This window comes from Amblyraja radiata, chromosome 24, assembly GCF_010909765.2.
Source record: "Amblyraja radiata isolate CabotCenter1 chromosome 24, sAmbRad1.1.pri, whole genome shotgun sequence".
Classification (NCBI taxonomy): Eukaryota; Metazoa; Chordata; class Chondrichthyes; order Rajiformes; family Rajidae; genus Amblyraja; species Amblyraja radiata.
Genome location: NC_045979.1, coordinates 14,474,512 through 14,498,412, shown reverse-complemented (window position 1 = coordinate 14,498,412; position 23,901 = coordinate 14,474,512). Strand labels below are relative to the sequence as shown.

The following is a 23,901-nucleotide window of genomic DNA, read 5'->3' as shown; positions in this document are numbered from 1 at the left end:
GGCATGCCACGAGGAAGCTCGGCATGCCGTTAGCTTTTGTATCCCAGCTGTAAACACCATTTTGCTTGGTAGTAAAGTGAAACAACAGCACAGCAGCAAATTGAATTACTCGTCTAATTATGCAGACGAGGGCAAAACAATTAAGACTCCCTCATCGAAATGGAGACAATTGCCAACGTCAAAAGAATTTATTATGGGCTCCATTTCAATGTTACGGAATGTTTTATCGTAACGAACACAACTTAGAGAAAAGACTTTCCTTTCAAGTCTATGTTTCTAATTTCTATGTTTAATAACTCTTGCGGTTACCGTGGGAACTCCTGCGAACGGTGAATCCGGAAGCTGGACAGAAGGTGAGTAAAAATTGTCTTCTGTGGGATTGAATTTAAAAAATAAAGATTTGCATCCACATATGGACATCAACTTATTCATGAGTTATGTTAATGAGATTCAAGAATCTTTAAAAGGGACTTTACTGAAAGGTCCCGCATTTTTAGGGTCCGTGAGAAATTTTTCACATGTACCTCTTTGAGAGATACAGCTCGGAGTCCTCGCCAACTAGCGATCGATGCCTTTCCGAAGCAGGGACCGGAACGCTACCAATCAATGTTCTCCAGAGACCCGTGTAAGGAGTGAACTGCACATGCTGGTTTAAATCGAAGACAGACACAAAAAGCTGGAGTAACTCAGCGAGTCAAGCAGCATCTCTGGAGAAAAATAGGTGATGTTTCGGGACGAGACACATCTTCAGACTCAATTCCGATTAGGATGTCTGAAGAAGGGTTCCGATTCGAATCCCCCCCCCCCCCCCCCCCCCCCCCCCCCAACTCCCACCCACACACACAAATGCTGGAGAAACTCAGCGGGTGCAGCAGCATCTATGGAACGAAGGAAATAGGCAACGTTTCGGCCCGAAAAGTTGCCTGTTTCTTGTGCATGTGTCGGAAGGAACAGCAGATGCCGGTTTAAAGAGAATGCTGGAGTAACTCGACGGCAGGCAGCATCTCTGGGGAGAAGGAATGGGTGACATTTCGGGTCGAGACCCGTCTGAGCTACATGTTGTGTCTATCTTCGTTTTAATCCAGCATCTGCAGTTCCTTCCTGGCCGAACCCGATTGAAAGATGAGAGGCTGGGCGATAGAGCACTGGGTGTGACAAGGATCAGGCTTCAGTAAGCAAAGTAAAGAGAGGTGGCAACGTTATGGAAATGAAACGGGTAATCCGAGTGATGGCGAGACGGTATCCTCTAATGTGTCGGGAAGAACTGTAGATGTTGGTTTGCGCCGATGATAGACACAGTAATACTGGAGACAGACATAAAATACTGGACGGGCAGCATCTGGATAAAAGGAATGGGTGACGTTTCGGGACGAGACTCTGAAGAAGGGTCTCTAACCGAAACGTCACACATTCCTTCTCTCCAGAGATGCTGCCCGTCCCGCTGTGTTACTCCAGCATTTCGTGTCTATCTTCCGTATGCTCTGTGATGGTCATCTCGGAGTCAAGTGGCAACTCTGGTCTGTAGACACGAGGAACTGCAGATGCAGGAATCACGAGCAAAACACAGAGCGTTGGACGAGCCTGACCCTTTGAGTTCCTCCATCACTTTGTGTTGAAGTCAGGTCTGGACATTGCTTGGCTCAGTCTCAGGCGCCGGCTAACTAGGAAGGTCGAGTCAAAGTCCAGCACTAACGCTCAAGAAATAACGTTTGCGGCCTGATGTTCCCAATATTTAATTGAAATCATCAATAAAGTAAATAAATAGATACCGGTCTAATCAGTATCTACGGGATTGTATAAATCTGTGTTACTCTTGAGAAACAGAACAATTGCATGAAATCCACGAGGGGGAAAAGTTGAAAACAAAAAATAATATTCTTGGAAACCAAGATTATCTTCTGTAACCAAGATCTGTTGAGTGTAAAGTAAAAAAAAAGCAAGGCAATGCTTGTGCTATAAAGAGCAGATAGTGAAAGATAGAGGGCCACACATGCAGGCATTCAGGTTTAAGCTCATTACAGACAAGGTACATTCTTAAAAGTTTAATAAAACTGAGTAAGTCAAACAACTTGATCAATACTTACTGCACAGGCTTTATTCCCAATTTCGCTCCAGAGTCCATCTGCAGAGTACCTGCACCTTGGCCATAGCCATAACCTTTGGGACCATACTTCTTGCCGTAGCATGATTTGCAGTAGATTTCATTTCCATGCACGGTGAGTGTGGTGCTGTCAAGGTTCTTTTTACAGGCCACTGACAAAGAACACAAGAGGATTTGTTAACTGATGGGATCTTTCACCACCTCAAATTATGTAATGCAGCCTACAAGCAAGTAAGGGCAAATATCTGGTCTCACATCTAACACTTAAGTTACTCCAGCACTTAAACATTGATTTAAGGTGACGGGGGAAAGATTTAATAGGAATCAGTGTTGCTTCCCCCCCCCCCCGCACAAAAGGTGGTGGGTGTATGGAACAAGATGCCAGAGGAGGTAGTTGAGGCAGGGACATAGAAAATAGGTGCAGGAGTAGGCCATTCAGCCCTTTGAGCCAGCACACCATTCAATATGATTATGGCTGATCATTCAAAATCAGTGCCCCGTTCCTGCTCTTTCCTCATATCCCTCGATTCCGTTAGCCCTAGGAGCAAAATCTAATTCATGAAAACATCCAGAGAATTGGCCTCCACTGTCTTCTGCGGCAGAGAATTCCACAGATTCACAACTCTCTGGGTGAAAAAGCTTCTCATCTCAGTCCTAAATGGCCTACCCCTTATTCTTAAACGGTGACCCCTGGTTCTGGACTCCCCCAACATGGGGAACATTTTCCTGCAACTAGCCTATCCAATCTCTTAAGAATTTTAAATGTTTCTATAAGATCCCCTTTCATCCTTCTAAATTGCAGTGAATACAAGTCCAGTCGACCCATTCTTTCATCATATGTCAGTCACACCATCCCGGGTGTTAACCTGGTGAACTTATGCTGCACTATTGCAACATTTAAGAAACAATTAGACAGGTATATTGATAAAACGGGTTTGGAGGGATATGGGCCAAACGCAGGTGGGTGGGACTCATGTAGATGAGACATGTTGGTCGTTGTGGGCAAGTTGGGACAATAGGCCCATTTCCATGCTGTACAACTATGACTTATGGTACACCACTGCTTCAATTAAAGATGTTACTCCAGCACTTTGTCTTTTGCACAAGATTCCAACGTCTGCAGTTTGTGTCTATAACTTGTATTCCTATTTTATAGAGGTTATTCCAAACTAGTTAAGTATTCGTCTCATTGTCAAATATTTAAACATGAGTGAATTTATGAAGCTTTCTTCCGATGGCAATTCAGTCATGAATAACAAACACTTGTAACAGGCCCAAGAGGATCCTTAACTTTTGTGTTTTGGAACACTGAAGTTAAACTATGAACAATTAATAATGTTTAGATAATGAAGCATCTCTTTTTCTCCAAATCAAATCACTTAGAAATATTCCAAGCAGCCATCTACTCTTCCACCACACAGGCAGTTACTCATTTTATATTAATGCAATATTTTGGTTATTATAGATTTAGGAGAAAACCCCCCAAAAAATTCCCAAGGCATATTTTGACCTTTTTATTATCTGTTATCAAGAACCAAAGGCATAAGTTTAAGGAGAGAGGGGAAAATTTAATAGGAACCAAGGAGCAATCTTTTCACTCATAGGTTGGTGAGTTTTTGGAACAATTTGCCAAAAGTTATTTGAGACAGGCAATATAACAGCATTTTAAAAGACATTTGGACAGGTACGTGGAAAGGTTTAAATATGGGCCAAATGTGGGCAGGTGGGACTAATATAAATGCACATCTTGGTCAACATGGGCAAGTTGGGCCGAAGGACCAGTTACCACACTGAATGACTAATGTTTCTCCATGATCAATGCAAATTTGAAGAGTTACATTTGACTGCATTTTAATCATAGCCGTTAGCTCAAAGTGCAGTGTATTCATGATATTGACTGCCTATAAAAAGGGACAGGTTAAATATAAACATTAGAGGCACTTCATAACGTAGAAATTTCAAATTACAAATGTCCCTTTAAGGGTTTTGTCATGCAAGCAAATTTCATAGAAAGTTGCAAACCCAAATCTCTGAACAGTCCCAGATAAAGAACATATTTTTAACTCGGTGAAACAAAGTGCTGGAGTAACTCCAAAGATAGACATAAAATGCTGGAGTAACTCAGCAGGACAGGCAGCATCTATGGAGAGAAGGGATGGGTGATGTTTCGGGTTGACACCCTCCTTCAGACTCAGAGTATTATATTAGGTCAGGCTGCATCTGCAGAAGGAATGGAGAGGCTATGTATCAGGTTAGCACCTTTCCTTTCACTATGGCTCATATTTGTAAGTCCACACAGTCTGCAATGGATGTAGGAAGTTCCGAATGCACACAAGAGTGCATAGATCTATAACAGATCTGCCAAACTACTAAATATTGGCTCAGTTGCATATGGCAGCCCATCCCTATTCTGTGTCAAACAGAATAATAAGAGTTAGGAGCCCCAAGACAATATCCTTCTTAGTAGGATATACAATTTATTTTATTCAGGTAATAGCACAGAACAAAAATATCCTCAATTACATTTTTTCTCAATGCTCTTATAGAGACCAACCTGAAAGGACACATTAGCAATTCACAAGCTTATTCACCCTGCAATAATCTCACATAATAACATTATATTTATTGGACACGAACATCGGTTTTGACTTTGCTGCTCAAATGTTCGAGTTGACCATGAACTACACTGTCGACAAATAATAGAATATTTAGGACAATGCAAGTTAGGTAGGTTTAAAAGACAAAAAACATTTACATTCAAGCCAATTCAAATGTTACACTGGCACTTTGATATTCTTCAGAAAGACTTGCGCCTCCTTTCTAAAAGTGTTCTGGCACTTAAAGTATTAAATAGATTCTTTGACATCTTAAATTGTCAATATGTTCACAATTACTTTATTCAGCTAATGGTGGAAGTAAGAACTAAGCATCTTTGTGAACTTGTTTTTAAAATGGGAATTATGCCAGATATATCCATGTTTGAAGACTTGTACTTTTCAACATTTTCCACAAATTGATCTCAATTGTTTAGCTTTTAGTTTTAAAGATACAATGTGGAAGCAGTCTCTTCGGCCCAGTGAGTCCATGCTGACCAGCAATCATTCGTACACTGGTCTATCCTACATAGTAGGGACAATTTCCAGAACACAATTAACCTACAAGGCTTTGGCATGTGGGAGGAGACTGGAGCGCTTGGAGAAAACCTACGCAGTCACGGGGAGAATGTATATATTCCGTACAGCCAGCACCGTAGTCAGGTCCAAACCTGGGTCTCTGGCGCTGCAAGGTAGTAACCTTCCCATGGCAACAATGGTTCTCCATAAATTATTTACATAAAATTATAAATCATAAATTAAATAAAAAATCCAACTTTCTAAACGGATACCATTAATTTTTCCTTCTTGAGGAGATTCCACTTGAGATAATTGAGGAAAACCTCAGCTGAAACAACGGAACCTTTTGGGAAAATTATAATGTATCATCAAAGATAGCCAACACATTTTAAAACCCAACTAACATTACCAAATTATGGAAATGTTACCGAATCAGCTAATCTTTAGATATAGATTAGTTTAGCTGCAGTATCTTCCAAAAATCCATCTCTTAACAAGCTGCTCAAGTGAAAAATCTAGAATATTCAACACAGGCAGCCTTCACTCCCTGAAGCATTCCAATGTCTTGGCCCACCTTTCACCCCATACATGGCTGTCAGACTGTCAAAGTTTTTACCAATTATGGTTAGTCTTAGGCATTAAGTTGGCAAGCATCACACACAGGCTTTAAAACTTAAAATCTCCAGTTGGAAGAGTTCACAACAGCTGGATATCCAAAAAGAAAACTCTGTGCTTATTTAATGCCATATTGTGTTAATATTTCATCTACTGGGTTTGTGTTAACAAAAATGGCAATTTGGGGTGCATTTTGTTTAGTGTGTTCTTCACAAATAGTTAAGTGTCAGGCATAACATATGCTTAGTCCTCCTTGGCCTACGTGATCTCCCAGTTGCCAAATATTTAAACTTCCCTTCCCATACTGACCTTTCTGTCCTGGGCCCCCTCCACTGTCAGAGTGATGCCACAAATGTGAGGAACAGCACCTCATATTTTGCTAAGGCATCTTACAACACAACAGTATGAATATTGATCTCTCCAATTTCAAGTAAGCCTTGCATTTCCTCTTTCTCTCCATCGCTCACTCACCCAAACCATCCTGCTAGTTTCACTGTGAAAGAAAGAACTGCAGATGCTGGTTTAAATTGAAGGTAGACACAAAATACTGGAGTAACTCAGCGGGTGAGGCAGCATCCCTGGAGAGAAGGAATGGGCGACATTTCGGGTCGAGACCTTTCTTCAGACTCTGAAGATTCCGTCTTTCCAGCGATGCTGCCTCACCATTCCTTCTCTCCAGAGATGCTGCCTCACCCGCTGAGTTACTCCAGCATTTTGTGTCTACCTTTGCTAGTTTCACTGATTGTTTCCCTTCATTATCACCTCTTTCACAGCCAACAATGGATCATTGTGGGCTCCATCTTTGAGTCATTAATGCTGGCTTTGATTTGTTCCATAACTTTTCATATCTCTAGTTTCCCTCCCCCTGCTGTCTGTTGAAGGGTTTCAGCCCAAAACGTCATCCATGCCTTCTCTCCAGAGTTGCTGCCTGACCCACTGAGTTACTCCAGCATTGTGTCTTTGTCATAACATAGCCCTTATTTCAAGCCGAAGAGGCCAACTTCAATGTAAAAAGTGGACATGTATATCTATGAATGAGGATAACATATATTCTTACCCAGCACAACTATATGGATAGGAGTGGCTATTTATCCAAACCCAACAAACAACATAAGAGACAACTGTCTGACAAGGGTCTCAATCCAAAAAACTTCACCTATCCATGCTCTCTTCAGATGCTACCCAACGTGCTGAGTTACTTAAGCCTGTAATGTGCTGATTAACCAGCATCTGAGGTTCTTTGTGCAAGAAGGAACTGCAGATGATGGTTTAAACCGAAGATACATCACTTCAGTCTGAAGGTTCTTTATTCCAAATAGGAATGGTACAAGTTGACAGCCAAAGTCTTTGAATTCCTACTATTTCAGTCAAATACTGTGGTATGTGATAATAAACTCCTTCCCAGCTGCGTGGGATTGGTTTGGTTGCCAAATACATTGCTTTTAAATCCAGCAAGTATGCTGGAACAGGTTTTACCAAATGAATTCAAATGGAGGATGTTTGCAATTAACAGATAATGCCACACCAGTTAAGTTGGCAACCCTTTCACTGCACTGGAGGAACAAGTCTCGGACAGCAAAACTCAGATAATTCATTACCAGTTGTTTGGTCTTTATTTAGTTCACTGGTGCCCCATTTCCTGAGCTCCTGTCAAATCAACCAGGCTCACTGGCTGGAAAAATTACACTCCAGTATCTTTAGACTTCAGAAATGGAAACAGGCCCTTCAGTCTGCATCAGCCACTGATCACCCCCATACACTTGCACTACGATCACAATAAGTAATGCAGATTACTAAACTGCTTTAAGAATTAAGAGCTTATTTGATGGAGCAGTGAGAAAACCACATGGAAAGGGAATAAAAACTCATTACTCTTACAATTTCATCGGGCAGTAAATGTGGCGCAGCAGAAGAGTTGCTGCCTTACAGCACCAGAGAACCAGGTTCGATCCCGACTACAGGCGCTGTCTGTACAGAGATTGTCTTTATTCCCGTGACCGCATGGGTGTCCACCCACATTCCAAAGACGCACAGGTTTGTAGAATAATTGGCTTTGGTAAAAGGTAAAATTGTCTCTAGTGTGTGGAATAGTGCGAGTGTACGGGGAATCGCTGGTCAGCGAAGGGCCTATTTCCACTCTATATTTCTAAACTGAACTTCCCATTCTGTCAAATATGTACAATAATTGAATATTTAAAATCAATTACAAAACAAATTTGCCGAAACTTAGTAGTTTAACCTTCATTACAGGCACGGTCTAGTATAATGCTAATGAATGGAAGGAAAGGGACAATTGAGGATCCGTGGCATTGCATAATTAAATGGACAAAGTAAGAATCCTACACTATAAATTTACAAAATGCTCATCTGGACTTATTTTACAACAGAGACCTTAGACATAGAGTCAGCGGATTCCTTTCAAACATCGAGATAAGTACAGGAAATGAACACTCATTCATCAGTCAACTGGTTTCAATGATGTCATGTAAACAGCAGTGGCTCATAACATCAGTAGACAAGAATGCTTTGGTGATCATTTTGATGTGGGCAATTGAGCAATACGAATACTGCCAAATAAGGGAGGGGGGGGGGGGGGGGGGGAAATGGTTTGAAACAGTAGCTTCTTGAAAGGCAAGTCAAGACACGTTTTGCACTCTAGTCAAATGATAAAAATGAGTAGCTAATTTTGCTTGAGCAGCTTACACCCCAACCGTATGAACATTGATTTCTCTAATTTCAAGTAACACCAGCATTCCCTCCGCTCCCTGCCCCCCACCCTAGACATCCAAACAATTCCACTAGTTGCATCCTTGTATCCCTCTTGCTGTTACACCTTCTCCAGCCAACAATGGGCCATTATGGGCTCCACCCTTCTTGAGGTCATCTGTTGCTGACCCTGACTTGTTCTGACATTTTCTCGTCTCCAGTTCATTTCCCCCACCTCTACTTTCAGTCTGAACGGTTCCAACCCAAAATATCGCCTGTTCTCCAGAAATGATGCCTGACCCGGTGAGTAACTCCAGCATCTTCTGTCTATCTTGAATAACTACACACTTCTCTATTCCTCAGATAACATTAGCTTTGACCATTAGCATTAGTCCAAGATATGTTGTTCCCTTTACATATCTGCCATTACAGGCTAAAGAAAAAAAAGTACTCACACAAGAGTTAAGGAAAATCTCCACATTTTAATTCCCGAGTTTATTTCAAATAATCAGCAGTCTCCCACTCGGAATTGGCAATTGTGACCAGATGCTTTGAATTTAGCCTAAGGTGTGAAACTCAGTTTCAGCCAAAAGATAGCCACTAACTTCCAAGATACTGGCTTTGAAGGAGAGACATTGCTATGGCGAAACTCACAAAAAGTTGCAGTAACTCAGCGGGTCAGACAGCATCTCTAGCGAAAAGGAATATGTGATATGTCGGGTTGAGACCCTTCTTCAGACCCAACCCAAAACGTCACCTATTCCTTTCCTCCAGAGATGCTGTCTGACCTGCTGAGTTACTCCAGCTGTGTATGCGTATGCATGTATAATTCAGATATGTCCAAGAATCTAATGCTAACTTCAAACTACTAACCAAATGTAATTAGGAATAGTGCAGAATTCTCTGCATTACCTGCAAGGACCATCTATAGAACTTGGAAACTGAATAAAACAGGCATACTTATAAATGTAGGCATAATTTTAAGTACACAAACTGAATATTTGCATGTTTGATTATTACTCCCAAGGTGTTTAATTTTGTAACACAAAGGAAATGGAGAAACGCCCAAAAAGGCAAGTGACAATTATCACTTACTTAGGTATATAGATTACAAAGTTAAGTTTTGCAGATTACTTACTACATCGGAAACACGACTTGTGGAAGTACTTCCCATCACACTGCACCTCCTCAGCAAAGTAGACAGTCTTTTCGCAGACGCCACACATGTTTCCTCCTCCAAAGTTAGGCATTCTACAATGAAGAAAACAGGAATTACTGCAAAAGTTCAAATAGATTTTATGTTCAGGATTATTAATTTCATGTGCACTGAGATACAGCAAGAAGCTTTGTTTTTGCATACCATCAAAACAAATAATCTATATTACTAAAAGTCTAATCTTGACCACTTCCTGTTGTTCTGTATATTGATTCTAGAAAAAACGCTGCCATTTTTGGCCATCTTACTCAGTCCCCCTCCGCTGTGCAGGACAAGAGGATTTTTCCCATCGATGAAAAATAAAAGTTATTAGTGTTTAAAACATGTTGAGATTCTCTCTCCTGAAGGCCACGCCCTTTCCGAAGGACTATAAAACCAGGAAGTGTCGAGTGCTTGTCTCTGCAAGATGGGGGAGCGAGAGGGTCACGTCTCTCAGTCTGAGCTGTGAATAACACTGAACACATTTCTACTAAACTGTGAGTGTGGTTTTACTGACCTCGAGTGCCCTTAATGTGGAATATTGCGTTAGGGACCAGCCCTCCCATGTGAACATAGGACCCAACGGGTCCCACTTAGTCTAGTACTATATATAAATACTCAAACACTCGAGTACAATAGGTAGAGCAAAGGGGATGATACAGAGTGCAAAATGTAGTTCTCAGCATTGTAGCACATCAGTTCCATGGACCACAATAGGGGGTAGAGGCAAATCAGACAGTACCCCGGCATATTGAAGGACCATGGCTGGGAACCTGGAAGAAAACTAATTTCTAGGAACACTCGGCTGGTCAGGCAGCCTGTGCTGAGAGTGCAACAGTTAACATGATCTACATCTGGGGTTCCCAACCTTTTTCGTTCTGTTTACCCCTGGCAACTTTAATAGCACATACCAATATTATTTCACTTATTTATGAACAACCAATGATGAACAGATACCAGTATACCAGAGCCAAACACAGTCAGTCAATGAGAAAAAATGTACAAATCCAGAATCAACAAACATACCCCCTGGGTAGGCGAAATTTACCCCAGGTTGGGAACCCTTGCTCTATATAAACACATGTCTATGGCCATACTAGCCTGAAAACACCTCATCTCAGAAGCTATGCAGGTTCAGACCTGGTTAATACTTGGATGGAAGCCCGCCTGGGTTACCAGGTGCCAGAGCCCCACTCCCTCTCACTCCTGCTCGCTCCCTCCCTCCCTCCTGGGTAACACGCAACAAAAGCTTTTCGGATTTGTGACAATAAACTAAACTCAAACATTTCACAGCAATTATCTTTGTCCAGAGCATTTCTTCCTGGAGGCTTTAATAGTTGTTCAAGGGCAATAATTTAAAAAATTGTTACTGCTAAATTATTCTAAGATTAAAAAAAGTGCTCTACCAGCTCTGCTAGGGAATGACCAAAAGTTACCAAATGATCCAGTACAGCATCATTCATCCCCAAAGGAACAAGGCAACATTGGTTGGCAAGGAAAGAAATGATCTTCCATAATGCATGCAACTGCAGTAGTTTGGGTTGAGACGAGACTGATGACAATCCCATGATTTGTTGCAAAACAAAAGCATGTTGATGGTGCGCCTTCACAAAAATCAGATTTGACCTTGGATACAGACATCAGAGCCAGATACTCAAAGCTGGTGAGGGCACTCTCAACGAAAAAGCCAATCAGCAATCAATCGTACATTTTTTCTATCCTACACACAAGGGACAATTTGTCGAAACCAATTATCCTGCAAGCCTGCACATCTTTGGAATGGGGGGGGGGGAAAACAGGAGCACCAGGGAAAATCCACACGGTCACAGGGAGAACATACTACTTACAGACAACAACAGTAGTCAGGATTGAATCTAGGTCAGTGGCACTAAGGCAGCAACTCTACCACTGTGCCACTGCCCTGTTCCAAGTACGTTTTGAACAATGCTTTTTAAATTACTTTCATCTCTGTGGCATCTAATGTCATGTCACAAGATGAATGAACCATGTTATTTAGAGTTACTTTGACTTGGCAACAGTCACAATAAGTAATTACATTTTATCAGTGATGTTGTACATGCAGTTGCATAGCTATTGCGTTTAGGAGAAGTTATTAGTTTTGCAAAAGAAAACATTTATATCCGGTGCTTGAAAAGTAGGTGCAAGAGAGTTGAGTGTGTGGAATTCTCTGCCTCAGAGGGCGTTGGAGGCTGGTTCTCTGGATGCTTTCAAGAGCGAGTTAGATAGAGCTCTTATGGTTAGCGGAGTTAAGGGATATCGAGAGAAGGCAGGAACAGGGTACTGATTGTAGATGATCAGCGATTATCACATTGAATGGCGGTGCTGGTTCGAAGGGCCTACTCCTGCACCTGTTGTCTATAAGTCAACACTAGAGTGTGATAAGAGATTAAGGAAATATTCACCAAGGCATCCCTCCACATACTAAATAAAGTCAACAGGGATAAAACTTAATTAGTCTGTAAGTGACCTGCAAGTTTATTAATATGGAGAATTGAGCAAGATAGATTATGTGGGTGTAATGAAGCATACCAACAATCTGGTGTTGAGAACTTACAATGAACTTTTTATTAATGCAATACAAACTTAAAAACACGATTTCAACTGTTTAGAAATGTCCTGCGCTTTTTGGAATCGGATTATGAAACATTTTACTAATGACTTGTTGACATGCAGAGCAGCGGAAGACAGACAATCAGAGAAGAGTTTGCCCAAGGCAAGGCCTTTACGGTCTAACCACAAATACTATGATCCATGACAAAAGTATTAAAAAAAGTGTAATTTGTGAGGATTCTCAAATGCAACTCTGGGCAAAACAACTGTGTCCATTACAGGTGGTCCTGCGAATCTCAAAAAAACAATTATGGTGCCGCAAGTTGTTGAAACAAGAATGAGCGAAACCTTTAGAAAGGAGATGGGGAGGTATGTATTAAACCAAAGGATGGCAATTCTGTGTAATTCATTGCCACAGATGGGCGTGGAGGCAGTCAGTGGGTATTTTCAAGGCAGAGATTGACACCATTACTAATCAAGAATCTGTCAAAGGTTATGGGGAGAGGGTAGGAGAATGGGCTTGTGGGGGAAAGATAGATCAACTATGATTGAATAGCAAAGTAGACTCAATGGGCTGAATAGCCCTATTTTTGTAATACGACTTATGAACTTAAACGTATTGCCTTCGGATTGTAGGTTAATTGGCTTGGTTCATTTTAGAGATACAGCGCAGAAAGAGGCCCCTGGGCCCACGCCAACCAGCGATCCCCGCACATTAAGTGTTAAACCTACACACACTAGGGTCAATTTTTACATTTACCAAGCCAATTTACCTACATGTTTAAGAAGGAACTGCAGATGCTGGAAAATCGAAGGTAGACAAAAATGCTGGAGAAACTCAGCGGGTGAGGCAGCATCTATGGAGCAAAGGAAATGGGCAACGTTTCGGGCCGAAACCCTTACCTACATGACTGGATGTCTTTGGAGTGTTGGAGGAAAACGAAGATCGAAGAAGAAAAACCCACGCGATCACGGGGCGAACAAACAAACTCAGTATAGACAGCACCCCTAGTCAAGATCAAACCTGGGTCAATGGCGCTGTAAATGCTGTGAGGCAGCAACTCTACCGCTGCTCCACACCGTACCGCGGCTTCCGTAAATTGTCCCTCATATGTAGAATAGAAATAGTGTATGGGGTGATTGTTGGTCGGTGTGGACTCTGTGGGCCGAAGGGCCTGTTTCCATGCCATAACACTAAAATAAAGTTGCCTGCCAAACATTGTGGAGATCTTAGTCTGAAGATTCACAATCTAATGACATTTAAGATATAGAATCAAAATCAAACGAGCCACGTGAAGGGATTTGACAAATAACCCAAACTATTCAGTGTACACAGAAAACTTAAAATAAATAGAAACAGATTAGATTAGGGTCAAACTCCTCTCATGCCACACTGCCCTATTTTGTACTGGGATACAAATCTTGGTGAGATGGTGAATTAATGAAGCCCCAACCCACTCTGTTGTTGCCAGGCGCAGGAGCTTTAATCAAGATTTTATGAATTTCTTCAAAAGCCAGATCACTAAATGAGATTAATCATCTTGCACCAAATGATACAGTTCCCAAAAGTTTAAACAAAAGCAGGACTTTGATCTTAATCAGGTTTCAATGGCATGAGATGCTTTTTAATTCTATTAGATTTGATTCCTGATGTTGGGAGAGTCCAGAACCAGGGGCCACAGTTTAAGAATAAGGGGTAGGCCATTTAGAACAGAGATGAGGAAAAACCTTTTCACCCAGAGAGTTGTGAATCTGAGGAATTCTCTGCCTCAAGGCAGTGGAGGCCGATTCTCTGGATGCTTTCACGAGAGTTAGATAGTGCGCTTAAAGATAGCGGAGTCAAGGAGTATGTGGAGAAGGCAGGAACGGTGTACTAATTGCGGATGATCACCCATGATCACGGTGAATGGCGGTGCTGGCTCGAAGGGCTGAATGGCCTACTCCTGCTCCTCCATTGCTCACAGGCCATCAACTCCAGCAGCACAACAGTAGAATAAAGGGGCTATCCCATTTGGGCAACCTAATTGGCGCGGGTTCGATTCAGACTACGGGTGCTGTTTGAATGTCGTCCATGATCAGGTGGGTTTTCTCCAGGTGCTCTAGTTTCCTCCCACACACCAAAAATTGTACATTAATTGGCTTTAGTAAAATTGTAAATGGTTCCTAGTCTGTAGGATAGTGCTAGTGTACGTGGTGGTCGCTGGTTGACGTGGACTTGGTGGGCCACAAGGCCTGTTTCTGTGCTGTATCTCAAGTCTAAACTTACATTGTCATGCACCATGCTCTTGTCATTCATCACTGCTCTTATGCTCCGATTTATCTGAGGATAATTTCAAAAGAATATTATCTACATCGGTTGTGCAATTCCATTTGTACAAAGCTAATCGAGTACCAAGCTTCTGAATGGAAATATTATCTCAATGGTATGTTTAGTTTAGAGGTACAGCGTGGAAACAAACCCTTCGGCCCATAGCCAAGGCCGACCATCGATCACCCATACACTATCCTGCACACTAGTAACAAAAGCCAAATTAACCTACAAACATGCACATACGTATGTGGAATGTGGGAGGAAACCCAAGCATGCGGGAAAAACTCATGTGGTCAAAGTTAGAACATACAAACTACAGACAGCACCCATCACCAGAACTGAACCCAGGTCTCCAGTGCTGCAAGGCAGCAACTCTACTGCTGTGCCACTGCACCGTATGGCAGATGCCAAGGCTCGTGTTCATACTCTCCTGTGCTAGCAACAAATGCAAGCAATGGTGCAGAGATACTGCAGTTCAAATGGAGGAATCTCAAACATGCCAGAATAAATCCAAAACATTCAGCACTTGAGACTCAGTCTTGAGGACACAAGTTGTGCAACAGGCTCAAGGCTACACTGCAAGTAAGAGCTCTGATAAGGAAGCAATACTAACTACCGCGCCATTAGTTTGCTTTAGAGTAAATATTCTCAAGTGATAGGGAAAGGGAATAGACCATTAGCAATCCTTGTGGGCTCGTGCATTAGAATAGTGGACACCAGAGGTATAGATATGGTGTCACGACATAGGACCAGAATGAAACCATTCGACCCATCGAGTCTGCTCCACTTTTCGATCATGGCTGACATATTTTTCCCCCTCTCAACCCCATTCTCCTGTCTTTTCCTCGTAACCTTTGATCTTGGAGCTCAGAATATTCAGTAAACAGCAGAAGTACAGTAACTTACTGTATGGAAAAAGATTACGGCCTCCATGGAGTTGTCACTGCCCGACTCCTGGACAATCCAGTTGATTTTGGGCACTAAGTGTTACAGGCATAAGTCTTTGTCCACTTGGCAGAGATTTTAACAACTGAAACTATTTGCAGCAGTTTGTCTTGCCAACCAGAACAAAAGACTTATTATGCCTTCTGTTTCCCATTAGCCAAGCAATCTTCTATCCATGCCTACATTACCACGTCCACCACGAGCTTTGATTTTCAGCATTTACCTCTGAAGCGTAATTTTATCAAATGCCTTCTGAAAAAATCAAGTACAGCACATCCACCAGTACCTCCATAACAACCGAACATGTTTACATTGACAAGAACAGATCTAGAACCAAGTGAGACCTTTGTTAGCTTCCCTTTGGAAACTACACAAAAACAAATTAAAAAGTTGCTAACTTAACAGGTGCTGATGCAGCTGTATGTTAGTTTTTATCTAGGAAAGCAAGTATTTTACACAAGTGCATATTTGATAGATGTTTAATAAATTAACAGATCAGGCAATATCTCTGGACGAAAAGAATAGTTCATGTTTCGAATCAAAACCCATCAGAGTTGGGGGTGGAGGGGGGAGGGTTGGTCTAAACCTTTTCATACCACTAGTTCTACCCCCTTCCCCAACTCAGTCTGATGAAGATAAGACACAAAACCTATTCCTTTTCTCCAGAGATGCTGCCTGACCAGCTGAGTTGCTCCAGCATTTTGATTCCATCTGGAAAGGAAGTCCTATTTGCCTTTGGCTCCTGTCCACAAACCACATTAGTTGCAAGTCAACATTTTAACAATCCCCAATTCTCAAGACAAAGTCTTATCCATTCACCCCCTCACCCCGCACCACTATCTAAACTCCAAATACCAAAATGCGGTTCTATCTGGGTTTCTGAAATTAATGCCAACTAGAAATCAATTCAGAGATAATTGGAATAACATGGGGCTGTTTTTGCTCACTGCATCAATATCAATGAGTTTTAAAATATGTAAAAAGCTCAAAAATGTACTTGAATAAGTACTTCAGAAATGCTTAATTTCACCCCAACCCTCTCATATTGTAAATAACTAAAGCCAAAATATTGCCACTTGCAGATTAAAAATGGTAAAAATACAGTTCGACATACAGTAACAAATGATAAAACAAATTACCTGTGCAACTTGCTTTTAAAAATAAGACCCGAATGTACGATGCTACCATCTACATTTGAAAGTAGATATTTCTTCCCCCCAACTTTTTGGCATTTGTAATTTTGGATGTTTTTTTTATCATGGACAAAATCCCAGCAGTTGCTTCATCAGACATTTAAAAAGAGGCGGTCAACTCTGGAGAGAAGGAATTGGCGATGTTTCGGGGCTCAACCCTTCGATTTTTCCAGCATCTGCAATTATTTCTTAAAGAGTTAAGAGGCAGTGTTTTGCACCAATTAACCACACTTCGTAATAACTAACAGTTCATTGTAAAGTGAGACAGCAAGATTAGACAAAGAATGGTGCTCCTTTGTACAAGACGCTGGCATTTTACCAGCTGCCCCACCTAACATTTGTGTGGAGGTCAAGTATATATCAGAGTCACAAACATACAAGTCAAAGCAGGAAATTATCCTGTATAGAATTTCATGAAAATAAACAAATTTTCCCTCTCAATTCAAAACGGTCAAAAGGGGAACATTCTCTCAAGAATCAACACGAATTTGAAGACTTCCACAGTAATCTTGCCGATTGCATTTTATTTTAAAGTGCAGTGAAGTTTGAAAGTAAAACTATACTTTAGGCAAATTGATTCAAGACTTGTTAAGACTGATCCGTCTTTCCATTCCACCCACACCCCACCCCTATTTCATCTTCTGTCAGTTATGAATACAGGTATAACAGGCAGTGAAGCTAATGACATGTTGGCCTTCATAACAAGAGGAATTGAGTATAGGAGCAAAAAGTCCTTCTGCAGTTGTACAGGGCCCTGGTGAGACCACACCGGGGTACTGATTGTAGATGATCAGCCATGATCGCATTGAATGGTGGTGCTGGCTCGAAGGGCTGAATGGCCTACTCCTGCACCTATTGTCTATGTATCTATGCAAAAATAATTTTCTGACCTGTCATCAGAATACTGGTAGGAAGGAAAAATCTAACCAGCCAAAATATTTCCATTAATTCCTTCTGCTCATGCAGTTAGAGGGATAGATGTGTCTCGAAGGAAATGGTTTGAAGTTCACACAAACAATTCAAATTATGGGGTTCATAAATTATAGCAATCGCATGCCCTTTTGAAGATGCAGTTAGCATTTGGGCAAGAACATGCACAGTTAGTGGACAGATGCAATATTTATAGTGAAAACCAAATAAAACATTGGTTTCACTTCCTGATATGGTGTCATAACAAATTAAACATTTCCAGGACTGTTCTTAATCGTTAAATAATTTTAGTCAGTATTGCAATAAGCAACAGATGTTGTGAACAGAGAAATTAGATATTGGGGACTGCAAAATCTGACAGTAAGCCATCCAGAAAGTGTCAGAATTTTACCCAGTTCCAGGGCGGCACAATGGTGCAGCAGTAGAGTTGCTGCCTTGCAGCGCCAGAGACCCAGGTTTGATCCTGACTACGGGCGCTGTCTGTACGGAGTTCGTACGTTCTCCCTGGGACTGCGTAGGTTTGAAGATTAATTAACTTTGCAAGAATTGCAAATTGTCCCTTGCGTGTAGAATAGTGCTAGTGTACGGGGACTGCTGGGTGGTGCTAGTGTACGGGGATTGCTGGGTGGTGCTAGTGTAAGGGGACTGCTGGGTGGTGCTAGTGTACGGGGATTGCTGGGTGGTGCTAGTGTACGGGGACTGCTGGGTGGTGCTGGGTGGTGCTAGTGTACGGGGACTGCTGGGTGGTGCTGGATGGTGCTAGTGTACGGGGACTGCTGGGTGGTGCTGGTGTACGGGGACTGCTGGGTGGTGCTGGGTGGTGCTAGTGTACGGGGACTGCTGGGTGGTGCGGACTCGGTGATCCAAAGAGTCTGGTTCCGCACTGTATTGCTAAACAAAACTACCACTCATTACCCGTCACACAGATGCAAGAGTACAAATTCAATTACACAAATGTACAAGGACTACACTAGGAATAATGGTTTAAGACTCCAAAAATGTGCGTAACATGCCATCGAAGGGAAAATGGCAACAACACTAAGGAACTGGATGTTGCTTTATATCAAACATTGTCAAAATGCTCAACAGGTCAGGCAGCATTTCTAGAGAAAATGGATAGGTCACTTTTTGGGTCAAAGACAACTTCTCCCGACTTGAAACGTCACTTATCCATTTTCCCCAGAGATGCTGCCTGACCCACTGAGTTACTCCAACATTCTATGCCCTTTTTTGTATTAACTATCATCTGCAGCTACCATGGCTTTCTGGCCTTAACCAAGAAGTAATACTGGCACTACACATTAAATCAGATAGGCTAGCCTCAAAAGGACATGTTTACTCAATGACTTGCACTGGAGCTGCAACAGTGACATACAAGGACATGCTCATCCATGAACTCAAGGTTCATGGTGAACGTTAATGGAATGACAGGGTCTGTACTTAAAAAAAAACAATTATACTGTATTATACATTTTCAAATGTTAAGATAAATTTTCAAAATAAAAGACCTATGCTGGTCATCTCATTAAACAAATTGCCACACATGTTTTGCAACAACCATATAGAGTCATACGGCTTGGAAACAGGCCCTTCAGCCCAACTTGCCCATACTGACCAAAATGTTCCATCAACACTAGTCCTACCTGCCTGCACTGGGCCCATATCCCTCTAAATGTGTCCTATCCATGTACCCATCTAATTAATTCTTAAACGCTGCAATAGTTCCTGCCTCAACTACCTCCACTAGCAGCTCGTTCCATGCACCCACCACCCTTTGTATGAAAAGTTGCCCCGCAGATTCCTATTAAATCTTTCCCCCTTCACCTTAAACCTACGTCCTCTGGTTCTCAATTCCACTACTCTGGGCAAGAGACAGTGCGTCTACCCAATCTATTCCTCTCACGATTTTATACACCTCTAAGATCACCGCTCACCTTCCTGTGCTGCAAAGAAAAGAGTCCCAGCTCTAAGATCACCGCTCACCTTCCTGTGCTGCAAAGAAAAGAGTCCCAGCCGCTCAACCTCTCCCTACAGCTCAAACCCTCGAGTCCTGGCAACATCCCTGTATTTCTCTGTACCCTTTCCAACTTAACAATCTCCATCTTTAGAGATCTCCAAACGCAATTTTTTTAATGAAGCTGTGCAACATCAAGAACAAATAACAATTCCTACCACCCACTAAAATATACAATGCCTTTCATCTGCATTTCTTTTGAACCCTGCAAAACAATGTTTCTGATAATGAACTAAATTGGTGCAAATAATTTGATTTATCAACACCATTCAAAAGTCTTGAGAACCCAAGGGATCAAACTGAGAAGGTTTTTGATACGAAGACATTGACTGTTATTTTGTCAGAAGCATTGATTTTGTGCACATGTCTAAAGGTCAAGTCTCCATCAAAGAAAAAGCAGATTAAAACCCATGATCACAAATCATCATGGTCACAAATCATTAATTCGCAGCAGAACCTCTCCTGTTTAAAAAGCACAAAAAAAGCCAACACCCCTTCTAAAAGGTCAACATGAAGCAAAAGCTTTGTTGGAATTCTTGCAAATGTATCTCCCAGAAACTTGGGAAATGCGTGCATTCTTTCTGTAACTGACTGAGTCAGAACCAAGCAGAATGAACAAAACAGAATTCTACTTACAGGCTGGGATTTGCAAATCTATGTTATCTGACTCTCAATAATGAACAATTCCTTTTACAGGAAAAAGTAAACCAAGGAAGAAAATGGCAGCTGCAGGCAAGAGGTGGTTAAACTTAAATTTGCCTGCAATTAAAAAATGAACAAGTAAATGAATATCAAAAGATTTCCAACAGCAGAAATTCATTTCTTGACTGCACAAATCTCCAGCATGATCATTGTACTCCAATCCTTGAATTTCAGATCCAGAGCACAATACACTACTATGCTGCCCATTTAGTGCAAGCTACCAGGAATGCACTTTGACCCAAACACAGCGAGTGCGGGCCCCATACTCAACAGATGGATTAGGAGGGGCAAGCAGCCAGCTGAATGAGGCAAGAGCACCAGAGAGACTTGGCAAAGACAAGCTAGGCTCAATCCCAGTTGAAGCACATTCATCAAGCGAGGTGCAGAGCTTCCTCACACAGCGAGTTCTATAACAGAAATCAGGTCAGAGCTGCTGCCAACAAGGTAAGTGAGTGAGTGGAGAATAAAAGATTGTAAAGGATGATCATGCAAGGGCCATAGTAACCTAGATTGTTTCCATGGATTCCAGAACAAAAAAAAATCCAAACCTACCAGACAGGAGATCTTTCACTATCCTCCTAATTTGTTAGAAAGTTCGAAAAGCAGATTATTAGCTGAAAATAGTGACTGAAAAACTTGTCTTCAAGGGTTCTTTTTATATATACTCTGAGGTTTCCAAGAGGTATGTTTATTTATTTAGAACTAGTTTTTTTAATTTTACATTCTCCCTGTGGCCGCGTGGGTTTTCTCCTGGTGCTCCAGCGTCCTCCCACCCGCCAAAGATATATAGGGTTGTAGGTTAATTAGCCTCGATAAAATTGTCCATAGTGTGTAGGGTAGTGTGTGTACGAGGGTGATCGCTGGTCGGCACGGACTCGGTGGGCCAGTTACCACGCTGTATCTCGAAAGTCTGTATGAATAGGTGATCACTGATCAGCCTAGACTCAGTTAGCCGAAGGTCCTATTTACACACTGTATCTCCAAGTAACCAAGTACAGAGACCGAGATGTACTTGTACTCAAATCACTGCATGATAACATACAAAGAAGGCAAGTGGTACAATGGCCTTCACTGCAAGAGAATATGAGCACAAGAATATTTGTTTAGTATTTATCACATGGACTAAGATAACATGACAAGCTTGTCTGTGTACAATCTAATTACATCAGATCATACTATCATTGATAGTGGAAAGGAAAAAAAAAATCAGAACGTAGAAAATAGTTTTACAGCAGTGTAGTGTTACAGTTCCAGAGAAAAAGTCCAATGTCTGCAATGAGGTACACAAAAATGCTGGAGAAACTAAGCGGGTGCAGCAGCATCTATGGAACGACGGAAATAGGCAACATTTCGGGCCGAAACCCTTCCTCGGACTACCTCAGTCTGAGGACTGGTTTCGGCCCGAAGCGTTTCCCATTTCCTTCGCTCCATAGATGCTGCTGTTTCTCCAGCATTTTTGTGTACCTTCGATTTTCCAGCAGCTGCAGTTCCTTCTTAAACACTCTGCAATGAGGTAGGTTGGAAGTTCAGGACTACACCTAGTTTCTGGAGGACTGTTCATTAGTCTGATAACAGAGGAGATGAAGCCATTCGTGAATCTGGCCCCACTCTCATCTTAATTAGATAGCGAGCCCCAAGAATGAAAATTAATCTTGGTAGCAGCTTTGGTCTCCCTGCCCGAGTAAGGCTAGTTAGTGAAGGGCACCAGATTAACAAGGTAGATGGAGCAGATTCCCATCTCTGGAAACAGGAGTCGGTCTCAAATAAAGGTCGGCTGTTCTGAAAAGGCAAAACATTTCTTCATCCAGAGGTAATCCTTTTTTTAGGAATCTCAGGAACACTGGAGACCAAGTCATTCCAATTGCTGAATATATTCAAGACAGACTGATGAAATTTTAGATATTAAGGAAATTGATGGATATGGAGCCAGAGCAGGATTGTGGCACCGAGCCAAAATATAAACCATGGTGTCACTGAATGGCAGCCACAAGGGGTTAAATAGTCTGCTGGAACTTGTTCTCTTCAAAACTACTCATTGGAACCGACCATGTGCAAAATGGCAAGCGTTCCTAATTGCATTGTGGAATCCCAGTTTGCAAATCAGGAAAAAAGGCAATTACCAGAATTAGTCAGGATCCATTGCGGGAGACGGCATTTTAAAGTGGAGCAGTTTAAACCACAAGTGTAACAAGATGACAAAACTAGTAAACCCATTAAGACAAGAGCACTTCCAGCAAAACAGTCCACCACTTTGGATAAGAGTGGCGCCCTAGGTTCCTCCCACAACCGAAAGACATGCGGGTTGTAGGTTAATCACCTCTGTAAAGTTGACTCTAGTGTGCAAACAGTGGATGCGTAACTGGGATAACGTGGAATTAGTGATCAATAGTCGGCATGGACTCAGTGGGCTGATTAACTAACTGAATTAAATCTCCTCTTCACTCCCTCTGAAAAATACAGTGACACCTAATGAAGCAGTTGCCAGATCGATCAGTGACAGAGGTTTAACCCAGGCCGCCTGTGCAGTTTGCACTGGTTCCCGTACATATTCAAAAGACATCCAGTTATCAGATTAATTGGCTACAGTAACTTGCCCTAGAGTGTAATTTACTGTGGAGGAGGGGACAGGAAAGGAAAAGTTGATGGGATCATGGAAAAAACTGTGGGATTAGTGTCAACTGAAGCTTAATGCTGTTCAGATTCATCCAGCCAAAGGGCCTGTATGACTTTATAATTCCAAGAAAAACATTACAATCTCCCAACCATACTCAAATCATTCCTCCTCACTAATAATTTCAAATCTGCATTCCATACTCTCCAACAATTAGGTTTTTTTGGGGGTAATACTGTTACAGCCACAATAAGACAATCCTTTAATTATGCTCCATTCAGCTATATACAAGAGGTTTGCAGAACATTTTCTTTATCACATGACTTAGTTAAAAAATTATCCCTGGATCACATTTCACTATTCTCTTCCAAAGACCACTACTATTCTCGTCTCAATGCCAAGCACTGCTACGGTCCTTAAAATGTGAACGTATACTCTTCCCACTGAAGAAAACGCAGTTTATTAGTAACAAAAGACCAACAATCCTAATAACCTAACTGAAGGCATTGAAATAACCCAACATAATCTCGACCCAAAACGTCACCTATTCCTTGTCTCCAGAGATGCTGCCTGACCCACTGAATTACTCCAGCATTTTGTGTCCATCTTCAGTGTAAACCAGCATCTACAGTTCCTTCCTACACAACAAGATCACTATTCTCTGCTTTCTCTCACTTAACCAAATCCACTTCCACACGGCTGCAGCCTTACTAATTATATGGGCTTCAAATCGTGATAATAGACTCATTCTGAGCAGCACTTTATTGCATACTTTCTGGAAGTCCGAACCATTTCACAATGGTATACTGGGCACACAAGAGACTAGAGATGCTGGAATCTTGTGTGAAAAACAAAACTGCTGAAGGAACTCAACAGGTCAGGCAGCATCTGTGA

General features: G+C 41.8%; 1 protein-coding gene across 1 annotated transcript in view; it reads right to left on the bottom strand.

Annotated features, from left to right (window-relative positions):
• csrp1 (cysteine and glycine rich protein 1) overlaps positions 1 to 23,901 on the bottom strand; it is a 32,054-nt gene that overhangs the window by 5,450 nt on the left and 2,703 nt on the right. The window contains exons 2-3 of the mRNA XM_033042463.1: positions 9,674 to 9,786; positions 2,085 to 2,253 (exon numbers count right to left, since the gene is read on the bottom strand). Coding sequence (XP_032898354.1) covers positions 2,085 to 2,253; positions 9,674 to 9,785 — 281 coding nt within the window. The 5' untranslated portion in view covers position 9,786. The remainder of the gene's footprint in view (positions 1 to 2,084; positions 2,254 to 9,673; positions 9,787 to 23,901) is intronic.